The sequence below is a fragment of the Peromyscus leucopus genome, chromosome 17, assembly GCF_004664715.2.
Source record: "Peromyscus leucopus breed LL Stock chromosome 17, UCI_PerLeu_2.1, whole genome shotgun sequence".
Classification (NCBI taxonomy): domain Eukaryota; kingdom Metazoa; phylum Chordata; class Mammalia; order Rodentia; family Cricetidae; genus Peromyscus; species Peromyscus leucopus.
This window is the reverse complement of record NC_051077.1, coordinates 1,559,215-1,587,115: the sequence shown is the minus strand read 5'-3', so window position 1 is coordinate 1,587,115 and position 27,901 is coordinate 1,559,215. Positions and strand designations below refer to the sequence as shown.

The 27,901-nt window shown below is 46.2% G+C and overlaps 1 protein-coding gene and 1 long non-coding RNA gene across 4 annotated transcripts in view; one reads left to right on the top strand and one right to left on the bottom strand.

The window, feature by feature from the left end:
• Positions 1–413, bottom strand: part of LOC119089205 — a 54,428-nt gene extending 54,015 nt beyond the window's left edge. Inside the window, exon 1 of the long non-coding RNA XR_005093069.1 lies at positions 345–413. This is a non-coding gene — a long non-coding RNA (uncharacterized LOC119089205). The remainder of the gene's footprint in view (positions 1–344) is intronic.
• On the top strand, positions 37–27,901 carry Ankrd10 (ankyrin repeat domain 10). 3 transcript variants are annotated; one of them, XM_028881308.2, is made up of 6 exons: positions 37–407; positions 2,785–2,937; positions 6,744–6,835; positions 15,988–16,223; positions 23,551–23,646; positions 26,595–27,901. In XM_028881308.2, exons 1-6 carry the CDS (start codon positions 201–203, stop codon positions 27,056–27,058), a joined length of 1,248 nt encoding a protein of 415 aa, XP_028737141.1. In that variant the 5' UTR covers positions 37–200; the 3' UTR covers positions 27,059–27,901. The 3 variants fall into 3 exon arrangements, with proteins under 3 accessions (XP_028737141.1, XP_028737144.1, XP_028737143.1); XM_028881311.2 differs by lacking the exon at positions 37–407 and adding an exon at positions 2,170–2,191; XM_028881310.2 differs by lacking the exons at positions 37–407; positions 2,785–2,937; positions 6,744–6,835 and adding an exon at positions 6,842–11,410.

Below are 27,901 nucleotides of genomic sequence, written 5' to 3'. Positions count from 1 at the left end.
CCGCCGCGTCCAGGCGCAGGCCCCGCCCCCGCCGCCCGGGCCCCGCCCTCAGTGCTCGCCGCGCTCGGCAGCGGGTGGGAGAGCGGCCGCGGCTCGCCGGTCCTTTGTGCTCGGAGCGGCGGCGGACTCGAGCAGGCGGCCTTCGCCGGCAACGTCCCTCGCGCCGGCCCGGGTCGCGCGCCTCCCAGCGGGCCCCCATCATGTCGGCGGGAGCGGGCGCGGGCGTGGAGGCAGGCTTCTCCAGCGAGGAGCTGCTGTCGCTCCGCTTCCCGCTGCACCGCGCCTGCCGTGACGGGGACCTGGTCGCGCTCTGCTCGCTGCTGCCGCACACGCCGCGCGCTCACCTGGCCGCCGAGGACTCCTTCTACGGCTGGACGCCCGTGCACTGGGCCGCGCACTTCGGAAAGGTGGGCGCGGGCACTTTAAGGCGCCATTTTCCGCGTGGTTCCTCCCCGGGGGTCAGAGTGCACCCCACCCCGCCGTGCCCGAAGCGCGCGGCGAAAGCTCGGTCGGCCGCGCCAGCCCCCCCCCTCTTTCCCCCGGGCCCTCCCCCAGGGTCCCAGGGCGCATGTGCGGTCTGAGGCCTAAGGGGTGGGGGCGCGGGCCCGACCGGAGCCCCCCGAGGGGTCCACGGCGCATGTGCGGCGCGCGCGCGCGCGCCCTCCCCAGGACCTGGGGGGGGGCGCGGGGATTGCTGGGAGGAAGTGGGGTCGGCCTCGCCGGCGCCCCGAGGGGCCCAAGGCGCATGTGCAGCACTTCTGTCTCTGGTTCAGCAGAGAGAGAGGGGCGGGGGTGGGGATGTAGGCCGCGGTTGGGGCGATTTGCGCCGAGTCCGCCCCCTCTCCGGGGAATGGTGTAGAAGGTCCCTGCTCCCGGGGAGGGGAACGGGGAGCCGCGCGGTCCGGTGTAATGGAAACCCGGCGCCGAGCGCCTTTGAGACGGAGGGACGGGTGCTGCCCTCGCCGTCGGGGGTGTCCAGTCTGCACCTGATGTGGCCGCAGGCGGGGTCGCGCGCCCCGGCCCACCGGGGCCCCCTCCTCCCCCGACTGGGGCCGCCCTGTGTTAAGCCTGGCTGTTGGTTCCGTCCTCCCCGGGCGTGGACGGATGGCGGGCAGTGGTGAGCGGGCCTCCGTGCAGGGAGGGGGTCGCCGGGAAGCCACCGTCTCTCGGCGCCTCCCCAGTTCCCCGCGGACAGACTTCGCCTTGTCCTGTTTTGCCACAATGTGAGATAAAGCTGAAAGGGCCTTTTCGCTTCTGCGGAGGCCGAGTTGTAGACTTGGCTTTGGACCAAAGACCGGTGATGTAGCTGAGGCGAGGACTCTGTTTTTGAGCTGTCTTATGAACCTGGGTAGTCTTAAGATGTGGAACCGTCTTGGAAACCCGTTCTGACTGGTAGGGAAAGCTCTTAGATGGCAAAGGCAGCGCCTCTTTTCCCCAGCCTGGCCATCTGTTGTTGCTCCCCCTTTCTGTAGGTTTCCAGCGTGTTTTCCTCAAGATGTACCAGTGATGCTGAAGTTACCCAGTCGTTTATGAGGGTTATTTATTCCCGGGAGATTGGTCATTATTAAGGCTAATTATACCTTGCTTTTACAAAATGCCCCCACTTAAAAGTACTCTGCATAAGTCCAAACCCAGTTTCCTGGGTTGAACATGGCCTAGCTAACAGGTTCATGTCCTGGGGACTCTCCATGGTAAAGGTTAATTAAAAGCTTTCCATCTGACACCTATTCATCTCACCACTGGTTTGTACTTTTATTTTTCCCTTGGGAAATTAAAGGAACTCTTCACCAGCCACTGCTTTCGACCTCTAACACTGTTTTGTTTAAATCTGTTCACTGCCTGCTGTGCAAGTTTTGTAGCCTGCCAGTCAGTAAAAACTCAGTTTATATTGAGGTGATCTTTATGAGGACAAGCTTAAACTGCTCAGAGAGACAGATAAGGAGACTCAGCGTCTGTTTGTTCTTGGAATTGCTTGCAACCGGGCACAGTTTCTTCACTGCCTTGTAGTCAGTTGAGGAGAAACGGGCAGTTCAAAAATGGAGAACAAGTAAGTTCCAGAAATTTCCTGGCCACATGGTAGGCACTTGGTGCACATGTTGACCTGTGATGGACTCGTAACCAGCAGCCAGCACAGCAGGACCTGGCTATATCTTGTCTCGGCTTGTCAGTCTTTCAGTCAGTCATCTGCTGGGTGAGCTCACTGTGCTGTGACCTTTTTTTCCCCCATAGTTTTCTTTCTGTTCAGTTTTTTTATTTTTTATTTTTATTTTTTATTATTTTTTTTTTCCTTTGGTTTTTTGAGACAGGGTTTCTCTGTGTAGCTTTGCGCCTTTCCTGGAACTCACTTGGTAGCCCAGGCTGGCCTCGAACTCACAGAGATCCGCCTGGCTCTGCCTCCCGAGTGCTGGGATTAAAGTCTGTTCAGTTTTTAAAGACTGAGCGAGTGGAGAGGAATGAGCTTTGAGGACGTTCAGTGTAGACAGGTTGGTGCACACTATGAAAGAGTCTTTGACTAGGAAGAGTTCACAGTACTTAGACATTTTTTGTAGCCTGCCAATCATTAACAATTTTATCATGTGTGTGAAAGTCTAGATTAGAAGTTTTAGAATAATGCACTCTTGGTGTAAATGTTTTGAAATCTTTTCATAGCGTTGGGAAGAGATTAAATTATTGTTAGAAGAAGAAGAAAAAATGGTAACAGAAATGCCACTGGTGACCACTGTGGACTTGAGATTGTGTTGGTGTACTGACATGACCTGTTTTTGTCTTTCTGCCTGTTTGAAGCTGGAGTGCTTAATCCAGTTGGTAAGAGCAGGAGCTTCCCTGAATGTCTCCACCACCCGCTATGCCCAGACCCCAGCCCACATTGCTGCTTTTGGAGGACATCCTCAGTGTCTGGTCTGGCTGATTCAAGCTGGGGCCAACATTAACAAACCGGTAAGAAGGCCTGATTGATGCTGCCTTTGTTTGTGTTTCCAGTTACAGTTATTCACATAATACTGTTTTAAACTGAGTCCTTAATTAGAGTTTGATGTCTTTACCTGAGGCCAACTGGAATCTGTTCCTTCAGTTACTTGTGGATAATAAGCCCTTTCCTCCTGAGGCATGCGTTCGGTTTGTAGAGTGCTTTTACCTATGTGACTCACCCAGATCTGATTCAGTGATTTGCCCAAGGTCACAGCTGATAATTGAAGGCTGTTGGCCCACAGCCCAGATTTCCTGGCTCCTGCTCCCTGCTGTCTTAACCTCATAGATACTGTAGAAACACATCCAGACCAGCAGAAGGATGGCTTTTATTGGCCTCGGAGTGGGTTTGCCCTTCAGACACCGGTTGAGGGTGGTGACTGGGTGTAGGACCGTCACTCTAATGTCATTTACTTAGTGGGAAGAAGTTTGTGTTGAAGTGTACAGACTAGAGGATAGATGAGCCAGATTTTTTTATGGTGGATTTTTTATGGATGTTTATATTATTAGCCTATAGTAGAGAAGCATACAGTAGATGGTCTGAAATGGAGCAGACAGAACTTACTGCCCAGCTCAGAGGGTGGATTACATGCTGGCAGCTCTGGTAGCTATGATATATGCCTTTTCCCCCCTTTCATTTTCTTTTCTTTTTTTTTTTTTTCTTTTTTCTTTTTTTCTGTATTTTCGAGACAAGGTTTCTATGTGTCGCTTTGCACCTTTCCTGGAACTCACACTGTAGCCCAGGCTGGCCTTGAACTCACAGAGATCGGCCTGGCTCTGCCTCCCGAGTGCTAGGATTAAAGGCGTGCACCGCCACCACCTTCATTTTCTATATACTTTTCTTTTAAAAAAAAAAAAAATTATATGTGGGTATGTGCACCTGTTTGCTGAGACCAGTGTTGGATCCTCTTAGAGCTAGAGTTAGAGGTGGTTGTAAGCCACCTGATAAGGGTGCTGGGAATGGGCCTTGGGTCCTCGGGGTGAGCAGTACATGCTCTTAACTGACAAGTCATCTTTCCAGTCCCTTACATATTGCCTTACTCTCATCAGCATCTTGAGCTGCTCCTTCCTGCTTCTTTCTCTCTCTCTTAAGGTTTGTTCCTCGGTTATGACAGTTGTAAAACAGTTGTGGGTCCTTCCTGAGGATAGGTTAGCTACCCACGTAAAATGGCGAGTGTTTTTGGCCATGGGTGGGAACGAGGACTGTAGGAAAGGGGTACAAGTGGATCATGCAGGTTTTTTTCTCCTTGAGACTTAGAGTAAAAAGGCAGTGTAAGGAGAGGCCCCTTTTTGTCGCTGAGACTTGACTAGAGACAGCTTTAGATCCTTACATATTTCCTTTTCTTCTTTCACATGAATTTTTTCTTTTGCACCCTCACCTTGCAGGGCAGAGACATGTCTGTCCATCTGCCTGACACCCATACTGTTGCCTCCTGGTCTCAATCCTGCCTGTGGATTTGAGTCTGGGTTCTGCTGTTTGGCAGTCTGGCTTTGGACAAGTCACTTACTTATTAGACTGTGGTTCCAGTACCACCGATAAAATATGAGTAATAAGTTTGTGAATAGAAATAGTTCATATTTGCTGTTAATATGGACTTTAAGTGTAGAATTTTCTATGTTTACCTTAAGTAGTTAACAAAGTGTGTAACTTAGAGAGGTATAAAGAAATTGGTACCTTTGGGGGAGAGCTTTTTAAAAGCTAGATGCTCCTTTTGACTAGCATTTCATTTTAGATGCTGAGAGTACAGGCTCACAGGTGTGCCTGTGTCCCCACTGTTCTGTGGGGTGCCTCCAGATAGCACCTCACATCCTGGCTTCCCCGCAGGTCTTCCTAGCCTTGCTTGTAGCCTCCCTTGGGCACTTCTGAAATGTAAATAGAGACCGGGGTACCATTGAGAAGTGTGGTTTCTTGTTACAGATTGCTTCAGCATCCACCTCTCCTTTAGAGGTGTAGACCACAAAACAAGGGCGAAGTAGTCCTGCCTGTTCTCTGACCTCTGTTAGTATCCCTCCATCTTTTGGGGAAATTTTTTTTCCTGTTCCAAAATTAACTGTAAGATTTTTTTTTCTTTTGAACATATTTTGCAAAACCGTTCCTGCAGAGTGTGTCTGTCTGTGTGCGTGATATTTGTATGTGCTCATGTGGGTATGTGCAGGTGGGTGCGTGGATATGCATGTGTATGTGGGGGCTGGAGGTCATGAGTGTTTTCCACAGTTGCTCTCCATCTCTTTAAGATGGTTTCTCACTGAACCTGGCGCTCCATCAGTTTGACTAGGTTAGCTGCGGTGAGCTTCAAAGACCTTCTAGTCTGTCTGTGGTTCCGGGGTTGCAGACACACACCACCATGCCTGGCTTTCATAGGGGACTGGGGATCCGAACTCAGGTCCTCTTGCTTGCACGGCAGGTACTTCACAGACAGAACCATCTTCCCAGCCAATTTTTGTGTAGTTTTTGTTTCCTCTGCCCTTATTCTTCTTTAAAAAGATCGTCTGGTGGACATGGTGGCACACACCTTTAACCCTAGTGTTGGGGAGGCAGAGAGAGGTGGATCTGTGAGTTCAAGGCCCTCCAGTCTGTGTAGCAGGTTCCAGTGCAGCCAGAGTTGCACAGTCGAGAGACCCTGTCTCCAGTAAAGGGGGAAAAAGAAAGTAGTTTGCTTTTCTAAACATCTGAGTTCACTGTATAGTTCTTGGATAGTCACATGACTTTCTTCAGGAAACCTAACTTTTTCCTGAAGACCCTTGTGTCACTTGAAGTCCATCTAGAACCTTGTTGAAGTAAGTGTGTGCCCTTCCCTGTCCTGAGCCGTCAGTGCTCAGTCTTGAGTGCTGCTGTGAAACAGTAACAGCACTCTTCCCCGAATGGGGCACCGGAAGGAGCTCGGGCGTTTGCTAAATTTATGAATGACCCTTTCCCACACACTAGACGATTGCACGCCTGCCTTTTTTCTTTATCCCTTAATTATGTGGTATGCATGTGCTGCCAACTGCTGCTCCTGGGAACCTTGAAGTAGGATCCATTCAAGTGCTGGCAAAGCTCTGCCTCAGGGTTTCCTAGACAGCACTCAGTGCGTGTCTGACAGAAATCCTCATGCTTTGGTTCTTACAGCCTAGGAACATTGTACTGGAGGCATTTTCCCCTTAAAGCCATCTAAGCAAATGAGTCTTCCTTTTTTATGACTATTGCCCTCCGGAGTGGCCTCCCTGAGTGCTCACTCCGTCTGTTGTCTGTTGCCCTTCTGTGCTCCAGTGTTTTCACCACACCAAAGGTCTGTTAGCACCGCAGAGCTTCCCGTCTGGCTCAGGTTTTTCTGTGTCTTTACCCCATCCTCCGACTGGACTGGTGTCGGCCTACAGAAGCTATAGAGGGACATATAGGAGGTTGGACTTTCAGTTGCCTTGTGAGCGTTTCTTGGCCTGGGGAGCTGTTTTAATGTGGATTTGTCTCTATTAGTCATAAGATAATTATTTTGAGTTTCTGTACAACCCATTTGTGCCAAGCTCCAAGATAAAATGATTGGTAATTCAGCATTACTGGCCTCACACCATCAGTATGAGATACCTCCCAGGTCCTCATCAGTATCCTGTAGCTAAGTGTTGTGGAGAGCATGCCCTGCGGCCTGGCTGTCAGCAGCCTCTCACAGGTACACGGCCTTTGCCCCACTTCAGATTTTGCTCACATTACTTTATTTCAAAGATAAGGGAGGCTCTGCATTGATTACCTGCTTCTCCCTGTGAACAGTGTTGGTAAATCTCAGCGTGTGCATTTTGTGTTTCAGGACTGTGAGGGGGAAACTCCCATTCACAAGGCGGCCCGCTCTGGGAGCCTGGAGTGCATCAGTGCCCTGGTAGGGAACGGGGCTCATGCCGAGTAAGTGTCTTCAATTATCCCCTCACTTAGAGACGTGGTCACGGTGTTACGTACAGAAGTAGCATTTAGAGCAGCAAAAGCCTTAAACATCTTTGTTTCTAAAGTTAGCAATGCAGCTGTGCCTTTTTGATCTGGTGTTAGTGAGGAAGGTTGGGTTAGGCTGACCACTAGCGGGCGTAGGCTTCATCCCCCAGCTCAGAGTGAGACAGCAGAGTGGAATGAAAAGAACAGCCGGTCCATTAGACATTGGAACGCAGTGGTGCCATTGACTTTGGCACTAAGTAGCCATGTCGCTGTGGCATGTCTTCCTCACACTTGTTTGCAGGCTCTAACTTCAGATGGAGGGCTTGGATTAGAGTCCAATGTTTTTTCAGGTCCCTCTGGCTCACAGTCCTGAAGACTCTTTCTAAGTCTGGATTTCCTTATAGATGTGAGGCCCCATTTAAAGCCTCCTTAGACCTAATGACTTACAGCTTCATGTAAACTGGAGCTGCATACGGAGGACTTCACTTGCTTGGAGTCTTTGATGCTGAGGGTTAGTTTAGAATGTCCTTAATTTAGTGCCATTTGCATGAGCTGTGGTCTATTACCTGCTAGAACAGTGCTAATGTGTGAGTGTGTTAGTTCAGAAATGTGTCTTGTATGCAAATCCTTAGCTAGCCATAGCATTATACATTATCTAGATATATTCATTGTTTAACTTTTTTTTACATTGTAAAAATTTTCTTCCACAGTTCACAGCATTAACAAATGGATGCGGTTTTTCACCCTTAAAACACTGAGTGTAAGCTGTAGAGAGCAGTAATAACCAAAATAACTGATAATACCAGCTTTTAAAATTTTACTGTAACTTAATGAGTAACTCATTAAAAATTAATTAGAAACCACTTTATTTTAACAGGAAATGTGAAAATTGAGACTTTTGGATGCAGTGAGAGAGACCCACAAAACTTAGTTTAACCCTTTGGTTTCCATTTCATTGTTCTGACTGTATGACAGTAAATTCTGAACATAGGTCCTGAGCAGCAAAACCATGTATGTTAGCTCCTGTAGGCATGTCTGTCTCCAGAGCTCAGCTTAGTTACTGTCCCAGCTTCCGTTTTCTTCTTTATTGGCAAATGTTGCCACTAGTTTGGGCTTGGAGATTTAATGTTATAGCTATGGCCTGTGTGGCCTAAGCATAGCAGCACTTGGCCGTAATCCAAGCACCCAGGAGGCTGAGACAGGAGTGGACTTTGAGGCCACCTGAGTTACATTGTGAGACCCTGTCTCAAAACAAAAAAAGACAGGGCATGTATTAACTGCTATGTTTTAAGGACCCTTGTAACTATATTTAGTTGTGACGTGAGGTAACGTAAAAACAGTTTGATAATGTGACTATGTATTATATAATCTTAAAACATTTAAGGTGATTCTCAGTTGCTTTAAAGTTACAGAATCAGTTTTATTCACTGTATTTATATTAAAAACTTAGACCTTTAATACCAAGCTTTGATTATAAATACAGTCATATATAACAATTGATTAAATTACTTAATTATCATTTATGGAAATAATGGGCAATTAAAGTTGGCGTTTTTTTAAATAGCTTATTTTTTTTCTAAATTATACTTTTATTGGTCCTGAACATTTTATTACAAAGATGTTAGTTTTAATTTTAATGAATAACTTAATCCTTTGAGCCAGTAAATATCTGTCAGTGTGTCCTTTTTTTTTTTTTTCCTTTCTTTCTTTTAAGTAGGTATCTTAAAATATGAGTATCTTTTATTTACAATTCTGTCCTTGGTTACAGGACCCTCAAGTGTCTCTTTTCTACCAGGTGTGGCTGAGCATGGCCTCAAGTGCCAGTCTGTCCCCCATCTCAGTACAGGAGCCACCCCCTCGAGACCCTGCAGTATGGTGACTGCCCTGGAAATGAGCTTTCACATTTTTTTGGAAGGAACATTTAGCTTGACTACCTAGGCAAAAGCAATTTTTAAAATCAGAAGTCTTTGGCCTGGAGTTAAACTACAAGTAGTCATTATTTATTGCTATTGTGTATGTGGTTATTCAGTTTATCATCTAATGAAAATGTCGGTTTTACCAGTAAGCCAAATTGAAAACTGCTTCTTACTGTCTGTTCTGCACATTTTTATAGCTTATCTTGTTAGTCTGTCTACATAAGCAGTTCGACTCCCCCAAATAGCAGTGCCTAGGTCTGTGTTCCCCTGTAATGCTACTTACATGGCCAGATGTCATCCCAGCACATAAGTCTTCCCCTAAGACCAAAGGTTTAGCAGTAGTTTCCTTATATTAAAATTACTTAATGTTTCATTTCATAATGAGCCAGATTGCTAATTCATTTTATAATCTATAATACTTAGGAGATTAAAAACTTTCCTTCTCCTGTGATTAGGTTAAAAGCTGCCTCATACTGCTATTTTTAAATTAATGATTTTGCTCTTAATTCCTACTCTGCCTTTTATATGTCTGCTACCTTAAAGTGGCCAAAGACTAAAGTTGTGCTTTTTTTGATCATCAGGTAGATGGTGAGGGTAACTGCTAAGTGTCTGTGGCTAGAGTGGTTTGTTATATGACTGACTTGTTAATGTAGGTTGCAACTGTAAGATAACACATTTCAGCAGCTGTGCATCGTATTAAATTTTCTAGCACCACACGTGAGTATGTTGATGGACTTTTGTTTTCTTCTCTTAATGTGAAGCTTGAGTTTTGGTGCCAAGTTATCTTTTCCACATGAGCTTCTGCTTCTGGCTTATGTGGTAGTCCTGGGTAATTGCCATTTTCACACCTCAAAGTCAAAATACACAGGCTCAAATCCCAGTTCTGTGAGCACACTAAATGTTTGTGTACCTTAAAGGACCTCAAGCTGTGTCTAAGCATGTTGGACTCTGTTGAACTTGTGACTCAGCCTCACTTGTGACTATAGCCAGTCCCCCTATAGAACATGGCTTCATTAGAAGGTGTGTATTTTATGGCAACAGATCTAGTGGGGGCCTTTGAAATCATTTCTCTGTTCACCCCAGAGCAGCCTCCCTGCCCAGGAGACGGCTGAAGAAGCAGCAGTGGGCTGAGATAAGAACTTCTTCCCCATGTAGAGACGGCTCAGTTGGCTGTGACGGGAGGCCAGCCATGGTTGCGGCTATGCCCTGTGGATCTGCTAGGTTTTCGTGGTCACTGAAGCGGGTGCATGTGCTTCACCTGGAGCCTGCCTACAGGCAGGGTTATCACCAGGCCAAACACATGGGCATACTTAGGTGTGTGAGTTCTCTTGTAACTTTTTATGGGCAAAGTGTCACCAAGTGTTAGCCATTCCCTTCTGAAGTGGATGGTTAATTCACCTCCACACATCTGTCCTTGAACATCAGTCCTGCTGGGAGATGTCTCAGACTCACTGGGGCAGTCGGTCTGATGCCTTAGTGCTTGGAGTCCTTCCCGTCCTCACAGGCTTGCCACTTGCCTGACTGAAGGGTCTCTGGTCTTGCTGCTGCTTTTTCCTCCACTAGGATGGCAGGATGGAGGCGGCTGTGCGGGTCTGCCTACAGGCAGGAGCAGTCAGTGATGACAGGCTCAGAATTATTTTATTAATATCTTAAATGACATAGATTTCCCTATTTCTTTAACTGTTGCTTTTATATTAAATTGGTGTTTTAAAAACAAACCAACAATTTATAAATACTCATTTTTCTTTCTGCTAAATCATAGTGGAACATGCTAAGTATTTTAACGTATGCAAACAATAATTGTGGTTCACTTGCAATGCTAATCATCCTCAGTAATGTTGAACTTGAAATGAAAACTTGGCACCAAACTTATTCAGGTAGAAACTTTTTAAAAAATAGTTTCTTCCTATTGTTAAGTGAAGAGTGCATTTATGAAAGTCTTCATGATTATGTGTTTGGATACCAAAGGGTTAAAAATACACCTGTATTTATTTCTTTGACTGCAATAACAGATGTTTGCTAATGTTTTGACTGTATAAATAGACATTTAGTAAATGTTTTTATTTTTTTATCTTTTTTTAATGATTCCATTTATTTGCTTATTTCCATCTAGGAATAGTTACTAATGTATTTGCGATACAGCATACCAAATTTTAAAGTAACCAGAATCGTGAGTTGATGGTTTTTAGTCCATACTATTAAACTTTTGTTGAAATATTGACATAAATTGGCTTCATGCTGAAGTCACTAGAGGTACCTCCTAAAGACAGCACTAAAGAAAGCAGTGGAGGCGCTCGGTCACACACCAGTGGCCTGGCTCTGACTGCCCTGCACCTCATGTGTGTATGTATTTTAATCCAGTGTTGCCTGCAAATGTGATCCCTTATGATTGACGTGTCCTGTGTATGAACCATGCCCGTTTTAAGTCACACAGAAGATTCTGAATCTGTAAACACTACACATGTCAATGTCTTACAGCTACGTAATTCGAATTGACTTGGTTTTTTCAAGTCACCCTAGAGAGGGGAGCATTCCCATAGAACTGCTGAAACTGCCACAGGTGCTCCTCCGAACCTTACGGTTGTGGCACTGAATGTTCAGCATGGCTTCCCTTCTGCACAAGCAGACTGTTGAGGTATTTGTTGCGGTGATTGGTTTTAATGCTAATCTAGGAATTCAGATATAGATTCTTTAGATTTGCATGCTTTGCTTACCCTAATTTATGATATCTACCTTTTTATTTGTAAACTAACAATAGCTAAATTCAGATCAGAATTTTAACAGAAATATTATTTACATTAAAAATTGTGGGTTTTTTTTATTGTCACATGGCATTAACATAAAGAAAGTATCACAAAGGTGACGTGACACCTTGAGTTGTGAAAACGACGTCAGGGGTTTCCTGACCTGTCGTTATTACGTTGGTTAAAGGAAAACCACTCATTGGAACGGCTTCTCTGCTCTGGTATTGTGACACTAAGTGGAAAATCAGAGGGGTGGCTGGCCTCTGTGACAGTCGGTCCTGAAGCTCCCTGGGAGGAAATCTTGAGCAAATTAAATTGAATGCTCCGTTCAAAACATTCTCACAGGAAATTGTGTTGGGTGACAGTTTGATTCATTCTTGCCACTTGGGCAAACTGTTTGAATTTGTAGGTGAGATTACTTTCTTGTCATGTGTTAGTTTTCTGATTCTGAAAGATTAGCAAGAGGGCTGGGTATGGCTCGGTGGTTGAGAGCTTGTCTGGCATGTGTAAGGCCTAGGTTTGGTCCTCAGCACTGCTGAGAGTCTCCTGCCTGGGGTGGAACCGTTTGCCTCCCTCTTGGAGGCGATTACAGAGCTGGGATTGACAGGCAGGAGCAGCGCATGGAGCTCAGCCCATGAAGTCTGCTCCCCCCAGCCTCCTCCTCAACTCCATGTCAGAGCTCAGCAAGACCAGGCTTCTTAATAGACTCCCTATTTTAGTATTGTGTGTGTGGATGTTAGCATCAGAGAGAGTGGATAAGGGCTGAGGCTCATTCTTACACAGTTGTGCCATTTCTCCCAGGTAATTTATCTTCATTGGCACTTCATTAGCGTCTGTCTGCAGGACCCAGTTAGTTCTGTGTGGTAAATGTTGGTGAATCACAGGCTGAAAGGGTGGACTGTTAACAAGCACTTGACCCAAAGTAAAGTGGACATAGAAGTCGTGAATGAGTTGTGTCCTTCATTCATGTGCCCACCTCCTTTAGAAGACAAGGGCAGGGGAAGCTGAGATACCTCCTTAAACTGGGAGCACTGCATAGAGGTCAGAGGTGCAGTGAACCTGTAGAGTCTAACCAAGACCGCTGTGCAAGCCTCGAATGAAGGAAAATTAGGAAAGGGAGTTGGAAGCCCTCGCAAGCAGTTCTCATTCTTCATGCTCCCGCCTACGGATCCCACTGGGAGGCTCTCCGATGGAGGCGCAGCAGGTGGTGAGAGGGGAATACTTGGTCTGATGGTTTCCTTGGTATCTAATATTTTGTGATAGAAAGTTATCTTTTTTGTTTGACTCTATCATGAATCCAGTAGTGATAAGACAGCAAGGGGGACCTTGAGGGCGCTGGTTGATGGGAGGTGAGCAGTCTCATGTTTGTCAGTGGCTGGAGGGCCCCTGAGCGAAGGATGGCCTTTCATGTCTAGATGCCAGTTTAACCGGAACCAAAATGAGAGATAATGGACATTGTATGTAAAGATCCATGTGACTCAAATTTCACTGTCCATAAGGGATGATAGGGCATAGACACACTGACTGTGTGGAGCTGCTTTCAGGCTGCAGGAGCTGAGTGTTTGGGCGAGAGAGTGTGTTCTGTTCAAAGGGAAAGCACTGTATCCTGAACTAGACGGTCCCTGCCAGTCAGTTCAGGCCAGCTGCCCTGTGGAGGTCTTTGATTTGATTGGACAAGACTGAGGGCCTGTCACTCAGGAGTAGAGACTACAAGTGGTGAGTGGAGGTGAGCAAGAGAGGAAGTGGTGGACGTTGAAATAGACGGCAAGTGGAGGGTGGTGGCTGGTGCTTGATGTACCAGCCTCACCGAACAGATCTTCAGCTTGTGAAGGCAAATGTTCAACTACTGTGTGATCAGTCCTGAGCAACACAGGACACCATACTCGAGTCAGAAGGGTGCGTTATATTCTATTTTCTGATATGTAAAGATATACAATGCTACACGGTAGTGCCACTTAAAATAGAACAAAATTATTGTCTCTGCAAGCATTGTGTAGCACAGATTCTGATGTGTCCAGTTCGCCTTCTGGAATTTGTTGTTTCCGTTTGTGTTTACTTCTGGTCCTTCAGAATTACATGAGCTCAGCTTGACCTTTGGCTCCACCTGCTGCTGCACCGGTGGATGGGCTCTCATCTTTTTGAGCTTTTCTCTTAAATTGGAAAGTTGGGCCCTGTAAACATCTAGAAGTTGGTTGTCTCTGGTGTAAGCAGAGGAAAGTACCAGCGATGACGGCTCCCTGGGCAGTCAGGGGGTCAGCTGTTAGCCAGCCCACTGCCGTTTATGTTGCAGATTTCCTAGTGCGTTACTTACCCTACTGTTGAATGTTGGCTTCTCGTGTCTGTGTTCTTTGAGTTTGGTGAACAAGACCATACATGTCCATAGATAGAAATGATCGTTGGGGGCTAGTGAGACAGTGAGTTCAGTCCCCAGAGCCATATGGTAGAAGACGACGGTCTGACAAGTTGTCTCTGACCTCCACACATAGGCCACAGTACACGTGTACACACACACACACACCCACACAAGCGTAACAATAAAGAGATCGTTACAGATTTTGTCTGTAGTGTTGCTTGTCTTCAAATTCTGAAGACATTTAACTTTTTCACATAATTGTTTTTTGACAAGTAGATGTGTCTAGACCATCTTCACTCTGCTGTCTGATAAGCTCCACACTTTGATAAGAATCGTAAGCCTTGTGGCTGTGTGGGGCAATTAAAATCTGTGTCGTGTTGTGATGACAGGTGGGCTTTGTTTTGGCCATGTATTAAATCATGTTTTCTTTTTATTTACGTGTCAGTAAAGATGCTGGAATGAATGTACATCACAGTTACTGTGCTGAAGTCTTAACCACGTCAACTTTAGTTTGTACTAGTCCTGTGAATAATTGCATTTTATTTTTAAGGAAGTGCTACTGATTTCCGGGATTCTCAAGTCTTGCCTCTTTGTATCTCATTAAACTGGACTTGAGGCCTGGTAAGATCACTCAGTAAAGTGTTTGTTATGCAGGCGTCAGGACCTCTGGCACTGGGGAGACAGGTAGCTCCCTTGAGCTCCTGGCCAGCCAGTCTAGCCACATCAGTCAACTCCTGGTTCTCCAAACACAAGATGGAGAATGGTTGGAAAAGTCAGTCAGCCTCTACTCTCCACACACACACCAACACTACACCCATGTGCACCACACCTACCACAAACTGAGCTTGAGTCTGCCTTCCAGATAGGTATTACAATTAATGAGTGTCCAAAACACTTTCTGCAGCTGGAGCCTTGTGCATGTGACCACTGGAAATAGAGTATAAGGCTGTGATTATCCTTGTAAACTAAGAACCGTTATTTGTCCCTGAGCCTTTAGATTTTGTGCTCCAATTTTTTAAGTTTGTTTGTTTGTTTGTTTGTTGCCTTAACAGTAACCCTAACAAGCACAAGCGTCAGGGTTTGGATTGGTCATCTCTGATACAAAGCGAGGCCTTCATTTCATCACGTCTTGGTTGGGCGTGAAGAATAGCTGACTGAATAGGTATGGAAGCTCTCCTCACCGTTGTTGTACCCGGTCGGCCGCTCGGTCGCTACCAGTTGAAGAGCCTGAGTGAAGAACCGCTGCTTCCCTGAGTTCTCTCAGCGCAGCGCACGCTCCTGCCTTCGGAGGGAGCTTGAACAGCATAGCTTTTGTTCCCTCGGCTCTCACTGCGGCTCTCACTGCTTTTTCACCTTGACAAATGAAGCTGTTCCTTTCCTGTTCAGCTCTTCGACTTACATGCTGCCAGTATTTCTTCCTCGGTCTGTGACATGTTTAGTGTTATCACCAGGTGACACAGTAGTTCTTTTGGAGAGTAGGACTGAGCCTGCGGCAGTACTGCAGGGTACTGTACATTTTCAACACGATTTGTTTCTGCAAATTTTCCTACGGAGGGCAAATCGGTCAAAACGTACTTCGCCTTGTCTCAGTGTAGGGGCCAATGGCAGGCTACTTTGTCAGGATACCTTCTGAACTTCCACTTAGAGTGTCACATATCAGCCAAAATCTGGCTTATTTCTGCACTGTGACTTTGCAGTCAGGGAGCCACTTGGTATGAATGCCATGGACAATGTCGTCAGTACATGCTTGTTATAATTGTACTCAAGCTAAAGGATGGGCTCATTTTAAAATGAGGTACAGCTAATACAGTCTGTTTCAGGTGAGGTCTGAAGTAGAGTAAGTTCAGATTCTTCAGACTAACAAAACACAGCTTTGAGAAGTCAAGTAGGAAGATACCTTTTAATTTAGTATATTGATTTTTGTTTTTGTTTTTACTGTCTCCCAAATCAAATATGTGTAGGAAAAGTTAGTTAGAGACCAGGCTGATTAACTGCTCCCTTAATGAAGATTTGCTGTAGATCTGTTGTCAGCTTCAGATAGTTTAGTCAGTGTGGCAGGAGCAGACACCAGGGGCGATTCTGTGGGGTGTAATTCATTGTTTTTGTGTTGTGCAGCCTGAGAAATGCCAGTGGCCTGACTGCAGCAGACATTGCACAAACCCAGGGGTTCCAAGAGTGCACCCAGTTTCTCTTGAGCCTCCAGAGCCAACAGATGAGCCCTTTCTGTCAGAATGGCGCCTTGAGTGGAGGTCATGAGAACATGCTTCCCAATCACATTAGCCTGGGAACAAATCGAAAGAGATGCTTGGAAGACTCAGAATCCATGGGAGTAAAGAAAGCAAGAACTGGAGGTGAGACCCTGTGGGCGTGGTTTACTTGTACAATGTTCCAGTTTACTTGTTAATGTATTTTTAAGACCTTTGCTTATTTCACATAGTGCCCGGTTGGTGTACTGAAATTGTAGTGTTCATCTGAAATAAATTGTACGTGTCTATTACAATTGATAGGTCCAGTTGATACTCTAAAGACAGGTCCTTTGCTTTTCCTTGTTGCTATTAAATTTTAAATTCTGCTTCATTTTAAACAATTAGATTTAACTGGAGAGGCTCAGAGGTTAAGAGCACTGACTACTCTTCCAGTGGACTCAGGTTCAGTTCCCAGCACCCACATGGCAGCTCATAGCTGTCTGTAACTCCAGTTCCAAGGGACGCAACACCCATGGCAAAGCACCAATGTACATAAAATTTTTTTTAAAAAATTAAATTTAAAAAAAAAAAAAAAAAGGCTAGGTGGTGGTGGCGTATGACTTTAATCTCAGCACTGAGAAGACAGAGGCAAGCAGATAGATCTCTGAGTTCCAGAACAGCCTGGACTACACAGTAAAACCCTGTCTTGAAAAACCAAAAAAAAAAAAGATTTATTTTACACAGGAATGTTTTGCCTGCATGTATGTCTGTGTACCATATGCTTGCCTAGTGTCTGCAGATGTAAGAAGGCAGGCATCGGATCCCCTGGAACTGGGGTTAAAAACAGTTGTGAGCCGCAATATGGGTGTTGGAATCAAGCCCTGGCCTTCTGCAAGAAGTGTTCTTAACCAATGAGCCATCTTTAGCCCTGGTCTGCTTCCTGTTTTAGATGATCATTAATATTCTGAGCACATTTTGAAATGCCAGACCTAGAAGGTTTTAAAAACTAGTTTCAGTGTTGACTTTTGAGATAGGGTCAGGTTACATGGGCCAGATTGGCCCTCCACTTACAGTGACCCTCCTGCTTCAGCTCCAGAGGCCTGGAATTATAGATCGGCACTGCCAACACCAGCTCACAAAGTTGTTTTGTAAACTTGGCCAGTGTCTCTTTCTTGAGCATTCTGGTCCTTTTGAAGGATTCCTTAGTTTCCCTTAAACCTTGTTCTGCAGACTCAACTAGTTATGCTGGTTTTCCTCTTGGTTGGCTGGTGACTAGAGGTTTAGTTTGTGCATTAGAACCTCTGTGTATGCTTCCCAGGCAGCTGTACATTCCTCACCCGCATCCTGCAACTGCTAATGCAGAGTAAAGGGAGGCAGGAACCTAGCGTGACCATCTGGGCTTTTGTGGGTGATGGTTCATTGTCGGAGGCCTGCTCACACTTTTTTCCCAGGGTATTCTTGAAGAGAGAGGAGTAAGAAATATTTAGATAGAAAAATAGAAAGGAGTGAAACAGAAACACTGGATAGCCATAGGAGAGCCTGGATCAATACCCGTCGTCCCCTTCTGTCTCTTCTAAAGGGCTGTTTATAGGAATGCCAAGGGGTGGAGCAAAGACCTCCCCCTAGCTCAGCCAAGTACAGCCCCTTCCAATCACCTGGTAACGGCATACGTGGTCCAGGCATCCCCTTATGCAGCCTTGCTGGGTAAAGCAAGCCCAGATCTCACTAGGGAACCTCTGGGCCTCCATGGTGCATGAAAGCCTAATCCAGACACTCAGAGTAGCGAACCCTCCTATGGACGCCATAGTTGGCTCTGGTAGGGCCGTGGTGCGTGTGGCCCAGAGCTGCTCTTTATTTGTGTGATCTCCATGACTTGAGCAACCCACAGTCTCTTCCGGGTTTAGAGTTTATGTAGCTGGAAGCCTGGCGAGTCTGTGTGGACAGTTGGGCACAGAGACTGTTGCTTCCCTTCCCTTCCTGCTGCTCAGCTTGCTTCTCCTTCCGCTGTCGGCTCCTGGGAAATAGCATGGGCCACGGTGACGGCTTTCCTCCAGTCAGGGTGCTGAGTGTCCTAGGGAGCCCTTCCTCAGTCTCTGTGCCGTGACCTGCATTCTTGCGGGCTTTGTTTTAGCTGGCAGTCCAGACTGTTTTCACTGTCATTTCTGGCATGTTTTGATGGCTGTTTAAATGTGTAGAAATTTGCTCAGTCTGAATTTCTTACTTTGTTAGAGGAAATAGAAGTCTTTCTAATGTAACACAGGCATGAGATTTTTCAACAGTAATTCTCCGCTCTTAAGAGTGCATGCTGATTTTGCTGAGGAACTGAGTTTGATTGCCAACAGCATCCACTCTAGGGGAATCTGACACCTTCTGTGGCCTCTTGGAGTACATGTACATACTCACACAGAGACAAACGCGCACAAAAACAGTGAAGTCCTTTAAAAACTTAGCTACAAAGGTAATTTCTAAAGTTGAAGCCGCTGCCGCTCTTCCACTTGTGTGAAACTGTACACACGTAGGACATTTGGGTGTGTATAAATAAACAGACCACCCCTTGATGTGACACCTGTTCCGCTCCATCCTGGCATTCCAGAATTATATATCAGGACCTCACTATGGAATTCTATCCGGAAACCAAAGCTCCAGCAGATTTTCTAAGCTCACTCCTCATCTGGAACAGTGATGAAAGTAACTGATTCCCAGGAAGAGTGGTTGGCTTCAGTGTCCCACTTTGAACAGTTGGTGGTGGGCACCATGGTGATGAAAATGCCCAGATGTACACACTTGAAAGGATGTCTGTCTCAGCAGTGTTCTAGACGGTCAGTCAGACAGACAGAATATAGACGTGTGAGCTGGGGGCGGGACGTGAGAGCTGAAGTTCCTTGAGCAGTTGGTGTTGATGAAACATACTGGGGTGAAATTTCTTCCGGTGCCTGGTTTCCAGAAGGAATTGCTATGTCTGTTTTCCATTAACCAGCCATTTGCTCAAGGCAGGATGATGACCAGTGAAGCTGGGGTGGCCCTGCACCGCCTGTGTCGTACGTAAGTCAGCTGAGGTTTGTTAGTGTTCTCAGTTCACCTGCAGAAGGACTCAGTGCTCTGTCTGTGGAAGTCCACACTGACTGGACAAGGACTGGGAAAGCAGCTGCCCCGAGAAACAGTCTGCTGTGACTTGATGTTGCAGCCCTGAAACACTGCCGACTTCCCTGGCCGGAGTTGGCACTGAGGTTTCTGGGCACACCTGTGTCCTGGAGTGAATTTGCCATAGGGTTTCTTTTTTTTTTTTTTTTTTTTCTTTTAGTTTTTCTAGACGGTGTTTCTCTGTGTAGTTTTGGTGTCTGTCCTGGATCTCACTCTGTAGCCCAGGCTGGCCTGGAACTCACAGAGATCCACCTGGCTCTGCCTCCCCAGTGCTGGGATTAAAGGTGTGTGCCATTGCCACCCAGCTTAGGGTTTTATCTTTGTGTCAGTCATCCTTGACAGGGGTCCTGAGGAAAACAACATGCCTAATAAGGTTGGGAAATAATAGATAATTTGCTAATTACCTTAAATATGAAATTCACAAGAACGCCTCCCAAAAGTAAAATTTCCACTTAGTTCCTTTAATTTGTAATGTCCTCAGTATCCTCAGATGTGCAGCAGTTGTCTGTTTATATTTGTTTTTAAGTTTCTAGGGGGGCAAAACTTCTCTCAACTTTTCCACACAGATGGTCGTCCTGATCCCTGGAGGCATCATTTCTGTGTGTGCACTTAGTGTTGTTCCAGGGGACCATGGTGCCCGTGGCTTTCCTGTCACTACCATGGTCCAATTTTTTCCACAGTTGTGAGCAGCCTGGTTCACACACGGTCCTTTGCACTCTTGAAATCCAGCCTCAGTCTTCCTGGGTCTCTGCAGGGCTCTGCCGAAGTCTGTGCCTTGCCACCTCTCTGTCTTGTGTCATCCCCCAGGCAGGCTGCCTTAGAGAAGAGCCTTGGTGTAGACCTTGAACTGTGTTGCAAGAGATAGTTGACGGACAGATGAGGTAGGTAGGTGACAAAGATACTTGAACAAATAACTCTTGTACATCACAGTTGGCTGCTAGAAGCCAAGATGCAAGTATTTCTGCACCTGCTCCTTTTGTTGGGGTTGAGGCCTTTCTTCCTCTAGCTTAGCATTCCCTGATAATGGGTGTACTTGAAACTGTAAGTGCTGCAGGGCATGAAGGGGTGGGCAGCACAGCCTTGTGCCCACCTCTCAGAGGTGAGTGGGCCAATACCAAAGGCCCTTTTCTAGTGTGCTGGAAGTGTTCTGAACCTTGTGGGTTCATAGTCTGAGTCCTTGGCAGTTTAGGCCTGTGTGCTTAGCATCTGCTGCTTTGGTCATATGTAACTTAGCAGGGTGAGTCTTGGAAGCATTTCTCTTGGGTGACTAGAGCACAGTAAGCTTGGCTGTGTGGCTTTAAAAGTGGTTTGTTTTTGGGCGGTGGTGCTGCACACTTTTAATACCAGGCAGAGGCAGCTGGATCTCTGAGTTGAGGCCAACCTGGTCTACAGAGCTAGTTCCAGGGCTACACAGAAATCCTGTCTCAAAAAAAAAAAAAAAAAGAGGACGTGCTTTCTGCTTCCTTTCCAAGCCCAAGCAGAATAATCATGGGTCACTGAGACATCCACACAAGCTGCCTTCTCAGATGTAGCTTCAATGGCTTCTTTAGTAGTAACTAATAGATTGGGGCTAGAAATGCCACCAGCATCAAGGTATGATGGGGAGCATATGGAATCCAAACAGTATTCTTAGGAATACTGTGGTATTTAATTCTACGGTTGGTGACATACGTTTTAAAAAGTAGATAATGCTAGTTATGATGTCTGCTTGCAGCCTGCTCTGCTTCTGTCACAGGCAGCAGGAACAGAGCACCTGGGCAAAAGTCACGTCAACCATGATTCTGGGGCAGAGTATTGAGTGTCTTCCCAGAAACTCAAAATGAGATGCTAGGCTGTAGAAGAAAGAATGTCCCTTCCTCCTTATCCTGCTGGATCAGTGACAAAGCCCTGTGTGAAAATCCACCTCATTGGGCTTCCCTGGGGCACCACACCTTCCTGTGGTGCTGGGCTCCTCTGCCCCTGCTGGTGTAACTGCAGCCAGGCCTGACTGAGGGCAACGTCTTCGATGGCTCTGCTACTTGGAAGGGAGTTATTTTCCTGTGGTTTTGTTTTTCCTTGCTGGTTTGTGGGTTTCATTCCCTGATAAGGGAATTGCCCTAGGGGTTGGGCATCGAAAGAAAAAGATCATCCTGACCGACTAGTGGTAGTGCACACCCTTAATCCCAGCACTCAGGTGGCAGAGGCAGGTGGATCTCTGTGAGTTCCAGACTAGCCTGCCCTACAGAGTGAGTTGCAGGACAGTCAGAGCTACATAATGAGATGCTGTGTTGAAGAAACACACACACACACACACACACACACACACACACACACACCCCTCTGTTTTCCTGAGGCTTTGTGGAGGAGGACAGAATGGCCTTCACATTTGTTGCATGTTCTTATTTTGGGGACAGTTTCACTGTGTGGTCTAGCTGGGCTCAAACTCATGATCCTCCTGTCTCAGTCTTCCAAATGTTGAGAGTATATAGGGCACCCCACATCTATGCTTCAGGCCATGGCTATGAAGGCGGTTAGTCCACTTTTCAGAAATATGGACTTGCACAAAAGCAAGCACCGGTAGTTGACACTTTATATGAGGCCTGTTGGGACACTGAGCTTCTGGCACGGCTGCTTAAAGAGTGCTTGGGTTTGGTTGAGCAGACACAGCAGAATGGGGACCAACACTGATGCCTGGCCTCACTGTCCTCAGGGTCCCAGTGGAACGAAGCATTGTTACCTACTCAGCTGGATAATTGACCCCTCCAGATCCCGACTTCTGTGGTTGCTGCTGCTGGCACACTGACCTTGTAGAGTAGAGCCAGTTTGGTACTGAACTAACTTGAGACTTTCGGATTTTAAAAGAGCTTTGTGTGAGGACAGCTTAATGGCTTGTAGTTCCAGAAGTCCTGTTTAAGATGCTTTTGGTCTCTCCCGGGTGCAGACTTGCCTTCCCCCAACCATGCAGATCGCTGTTCAGGTCCATCCTGCACTGCTCATTCACTTGGGTTCTCAGTGTCCCTTTTTAGCACATTAGCATCTTTAGGGAGAAATGGATGTTGGTACAAATAATTGAAGACCCTCATGCCTCTAAAATGAGGACTAGTTAAAGCTATCAAGTTCATATCTTCTATTTTGAAAACTACTTCGTACCCTGAGTTGTTTATTTGTATCCTTTGACCCAGAGATAATTGTAGGTATTTACTTAAGAAATGTCAACGAAGGTGAGCTTATGAGGGTTGAGTGTGCAGGTTGGGAGAGCACAGAAGGGAAGCAGCCCAGGTGCTGTCTGAGGCCGGATAGTGAACAAAAGATTCCCCTGAAGTAGTGAGCATGCAAGATAATAACCACGATATGATATTATCATACCTGTGTTGTCCTTGCTTGTGTTTGACACCCTGCTCACTAGTCTCCTCCTCCCCCAAATAGTCCTTTCTGTGCATGCATGTGCAAGTGTGTGTGTGTGTGTGTGTGTGTGTGTGTGTGTGTGTGTGTGTGTGTGTGTGTGAGAATCTAGACATTTGTGCCCCCACCCCTCACCGCCCACCCCAGGCTACTCTTTAGCTCGGGCTAGCCTGGAACTTGCTGTGGCTTACCTCAAACTCACAGAGATCCTCCTGCTTCTGTTTCTCACGTGCTCAGACCACACTTGGACTGTGATTTCACTCTTCATGCTTGAGTGACTGGTGTATGTGTCAGTGAAGCAACATGTATAGCAACTCTTGGCATTATTTTAAAAGAAAAAAGCAGCCCCTTCTTACTAAAATTAGAAGCCATTTGTCAAAGAGAGGAGAGGTTTGGGACACAGGCACACTCTGTAGACACCTGGAAGGGAGTGATGGTGTCTGCTCTTCCACCCTCAGACACAGTGTCAGTTCAAACTTCATAGTATGTGCCTTTGGTTTGCTGTGTTGGGGACTCAGCGGACATGGCTGCAGTGGGTCCCTGTTGAAAGACTGAGCTTGAGTGTCACCCTTTCTGTGACTGTTTGCGTTAACATCAAGATTGTTTTGAACATTCATATTGAGAATTGTCTCCACTATTCAATAAACTCACTGGTGGTGGGGGCAGGGTAGGATGAAGCTTAGTATTATCTCAGGTTATACAACTCTATTACCAAGGAACAGCTTGGGAATTATAGCTTTTGCCATCAAGAAGATGAGCAAAAATCTGAAATTGACTTTGAGCTGAAATTGCATAAAGACTTTTTTATTGTAAAAAGTACTTTCACAATAGTATAAAAGTTCAATAGTGATCTTTGCTTCTTTAAATTGTTTGATAGTTGTTAAGCTTTTAGGGAAGATAAAAGGGTGGAAAGCATGGCTTTGATTTCTTTTTGGACACAGAAATCTAAAATCGCCTGTTTCCTGTGCAGTTCCCAGCCTGGATCACACCGTGCCTCTAGCAAATGGCGAGGCTGAAGAGGACGCCGACAGAATGCACGTTGACAGAGAGTTTGCTGCCGTATCAGGTGGGAGTGGACAGTTTCCTGTTAGCTGCAACAACACCCCAGTGCTCGAAGACACCAAACAGCAGGAGAGTGGTTCTGTTGGACCCAGAGAAATAGAAATATATACTGTTTCAGCAATGCAGACCCCTTGTCGTTGCAAGAATCAGTATGCTTACTATTTCTAAGTTCTCAGACTTCACACTTGCTTGTCCAGTGTCTTTAAAAATGTTCTCTTATAATTTACATTTTTGGCACTTGTATGGATGCAAGAATTAAGCATTGCGTTGAATTCTGTTGCTGTGAGAAGTAGTGCAGTCTCCCAGTTTTGATTTGAAGCTTTTCCGTGATGTGCCTTGCTTCTTTCTCATGAGGTCTGCAGTTGGTTTCCTGACGTGGCCTTTGGGTGACTCTGCACATGCTGTTGCTTAGGCTTCGATGGCTGTGCAGCATGCGGACAGCTCACGGGGAACACTGGGAACGTGGAGGGTGGCGGCGGTGGCTGTGACCCACTGGTGACAAGTTTGGGATGTCTGCCCCGTGCCCGTGGTTACGTTGGTGTCTAGCAATCCCTTGAAGACTGTTAAGATGCTGACTATTTTAAGCAGTGCTTTACATGTTAAAATGTTCAGCATATGACAATAACTAGCTCTTATTTTATAGTTTTCAAGACAAAGAAGCTCAGTGTGTCCAGAATTTAGGATCTCTGAAATGATGTATTTATTTGGCATGTGCCTTTTCTCCCTTTCTTTAGGGGATGACAGAAGGTCACAGCTGTTCTCCATGTGTCTGTCTATTTAGAAATACTGATTTTATATATAGAGAGAGGGGGATGAAAGGTCAGCTGTGTGTTTCCAAACCCACAGGGAATGTTTCTGTGCCCATAACACAGTCATGCACAGTCATGGGTGGTGTTACCTTCAACCAAATAATTAGAGAAAGTGGGTACTCACCTCTGTACAGTTAGCTCAGAGAGTACGTTGAAATAAGGTTTTCTCTCAGCAGATGCTCTTTCCTAACAGAGGAGAAGTGACAGGCGCCAGAGCCTGTCCTTTATGAGGACGACAGAGCTCTCTCCCTGGTCAGCAGGAGGAGGAACTCCTTGTGTTAACAGCCAGCCCCATGCTAAGCTTGTGGGCAGGCTTTTCCTTCAGGCCAGTTTGTCCTGGGATCAGAAGGCCGTGTGGGCCTTCTGGTGCTTTCAGTACTGTGTGACTGAAGAAATGCGTTAGGAGTCCCTGACATCCTTGCCAATTCCTTGTGTGAAGTAGCACCCGTCCGTGTGCACAGAAAGCCTGTGGAGACAGCTGCCACTGCCCTGGGATCTTACAGAAGTAAGGCATTTCCCCTTAAATGCATCTCCACTTTTTGAAAAGCTGTTTTAATGATCTCTTCACATTTTTAATGCCCCTCATTTGAGACTCGAGGGGCAGTGGGCTCTGCAGTGACCTCTTTGCCGGCTCAGTCTAGCTACCTGTACCCAGTGCTTTGGATTGAGTGGCTTCGTCCACAGCTGAGCAAGTAGGTGAGAAGGGGGTGGGACAGGCCGTGTCTGTCATAGTCTCAGGCTTCTGCCCTCCGGATGTTGGTACACTGCCCCGATGAGCTGGGCTGCCAGGTTCCTTTGATTTTGAGATGAAATAGTGAAACTGATCTACTTCAGCTGGGTACTAAAGGAGGAAAAATGCTGTCTGTAGCACATTAATAACTTTGAAATTCACCATCCTACTCATGAGTTAACAAGAAAGGTGACTTTATTTAAAAAAAAAAAAAAATACAATTTTCCCCTTGAGGAAAAACTTGCTTCATTTTTTAAAAAGTTTTGTTCCTAGTATTTGAAATATTAGTTCTCAAATATTGAGTTGTTCACAGAGAAAAGCTATAATTTTAGGGGGAAAATTTATCCTCTGAATGTGTTCCAGTTACTAAGTTAGGATTACTACTAATCTGAAAAAAAAAAAATGTTGATGAGGGATCTTGATGATTTGTTTACTTAATAACCACAATCCTTGAGAGGACACATGCAAACGGTAGGGTACAGGAAAAAACCACTGTGTTCATCCACCAGCCACTAGAACTGAGCTTGTGTAGACTTGGTATCTGTCTGTCGTTACAGTCCAGAGCACTGAGATAAAATTCACTATTACCAAGCAAGAGCTCCTTCTTTTACTGTGTGAATTCCTGTGAACATCAATGTAATTCTCTGTCCTCTAGATCTGTGTGCCCACATGTCTTCTGTACAGCAGCAGCTTGTCTGTGGACTAAACTGTCCACACTTTCTCATCATAGATGGTTTCGGACAGTAACCAGACCTGAGGCCTTGGCTCTCATGGTCATCTTTGTTGCTGGACGCAGTAGAAACCCTCAGAACTGCCCTTGACCCAGGACTGTGAGCCACTGGTGTCCAGCCTTTGCTCAGCTACCGGCCTGTGCTGCGCCAGTGCTGACTGAGCAGCAGCGGCTGTGGGGTTGGGTGTCGATGGCGGTGTGGCTGACACAAGCACAGTTCCTGCTGGTGATGGAGTCCCTGTGGTGACCGCTTCAAGTTTCCTCAGCGCAGCCACCTGCTTGCCTCCCTGACTAGAAGAGTTCCCTGTCCCCAGTAGAGTGTTCTGCCGGGTTCTGATGACCCTGTGGGTGATTTACACTGGTCTTCGGGGGTTGCTGTAGTAGATCAGTATCTACTGTTCTGTGTTCACTTTTGGTGACAGCTTGCGTTTCAGATCTCTCTCCAAGGCTACTGAAATATAAACGCTTTTCCTGTCCTTACTAGACAAAATACTACAGTTGTGTTTTACCTCTAAATCTGTCTGTATAACCTTGAGAAGGGAACTGGTTTGTTTAGAAGAAAAAAAAAATAGCAACAGAACACAAACCAAAGTCTTTTTTAATTGTGGCAAGAGTTGAACATATGCTAGTTTCTCCTTCCCCATTGGTCTGCGTTTTGGTGACAGGTATATTTCTTAATGCAGATGTGAAAAACAGTAGCTCCGTGTTGAATACATTGACAAATGGAAGTGTCATCAATGGACATTTGGACTTCCCCTGCGTGACACAGCTCAATGGGATGGAGAGCAGGAGTAACCCGTGCTTGACAGGACCTAATGGAATTAGCAATGGACAGCCATTTCCCAGTGGCCAGGGTTCGGTCTGTGCTAATGGGACTGAAGAGCCAGAAAAGACCATGGGCATTAACCCTGAGATGTGTGGGTCTCTGCATCTGAACGGGAGCCCAAGTAGCTGTGTGGCCAGCAGGCCGTCCTGGGTTGGGGACGTGGGAGAGAACTTGCACTATGGACACTACCATGGGTTTGGGGACACTGCCGAGAGCATCCCTGAGCTGAGCAGCGTGCTCGAGCACTCGAGCTGTGTGCGGGTGGAGCAGCGTTACGACAGTGCCGTCCTGGGCACCATGCAGCTGCACCACGGCTCCTGAGCCCGGCCGGCCGGCGGCCTGCCTCGGCTCCACCGCAGTTCCCGTGAGTGCTGCTGCAGCAGACGGCTTCCAGCGCAGGCACTTCTCACAGGCGGTGTGCTCCTGCACGAGCACTGGGGGCTCACCTTTTTTTGACACCAGCCTCTTGTTGTTTCTTTGTGAATTCTAGTGGATCAGGATGATGACTTGGGTTAGTAAATGAGGTGCCTGGTGACACAGGCACCATATCCAGTCATTTCCCAGACAACACAGCTCTTCTGTGCAGGCTGCAACCGTACAGTGGGTGTGCAGCGACCCAGGAGGAGCAGCGTCAGTGGCCAGGGCCCAGTAGTCTCCCTGTTTCCTGTGTAGACCGACCACTTCCTTTGTTTCCTTAGGACAGGCTCTGCCTGGGGTGGATTAGGGTGGTTGTGTTTTTACTCCACATTTCTACTTGGTCTCTGGACTTTTTACCACAGATAATGGTTTCCTTTATATTTAGTGGAAGTCACTGTTTGTAGGAACTGTCAGGTCAGATATTTTACTATGGTGACCTATTTTTTTGTTACTGTTTTTTGAGGTTTTCTGCTTAAATATATATATACTACTATATATCCAGTTAACTGAGAGAATTTTGGATTTCTCTTATTAAAACTGCATTAAATTGATGGTTTTATAGAAATTAGCTTTTGTTTAGGCACCTAGTGGCTACACTGCAAATACCGCAATGACTTCTGATTTTTGTAATAACAATTGGTGCAGATGAACTGTGAGATGAAGAAACCAATGCTTTAAGAATGTACTAGCATTTTGTTTTTAAACTGTTCTTTACAAATTGAATAAAAAAAAAAGAACCACTGCTGA

Coding starts and splice junctions, on each gene's coding strand:
- Ankrd10 (XM_028881308.2), top strand. CDS start 201: ATGTCGGCGGGAGCGGGCGCGGGCGTGGAGGCAGGCTTCTCCAGCGAG. Junction 2,938..6,743: donor GGGCCAACATTAACAAACCG/GTAAGAAGGCCT, acceptor TTTGTGTTTCAG/GACTGTGAGGGGGAAACTCC. Junction 16,224..23,550: donor AAAGAAAGCAAGAACTGGAG/GTGAGACCCTGT, acceptor TTTCCTGTGCAG/TTCCCAGCCTGGATCACACC.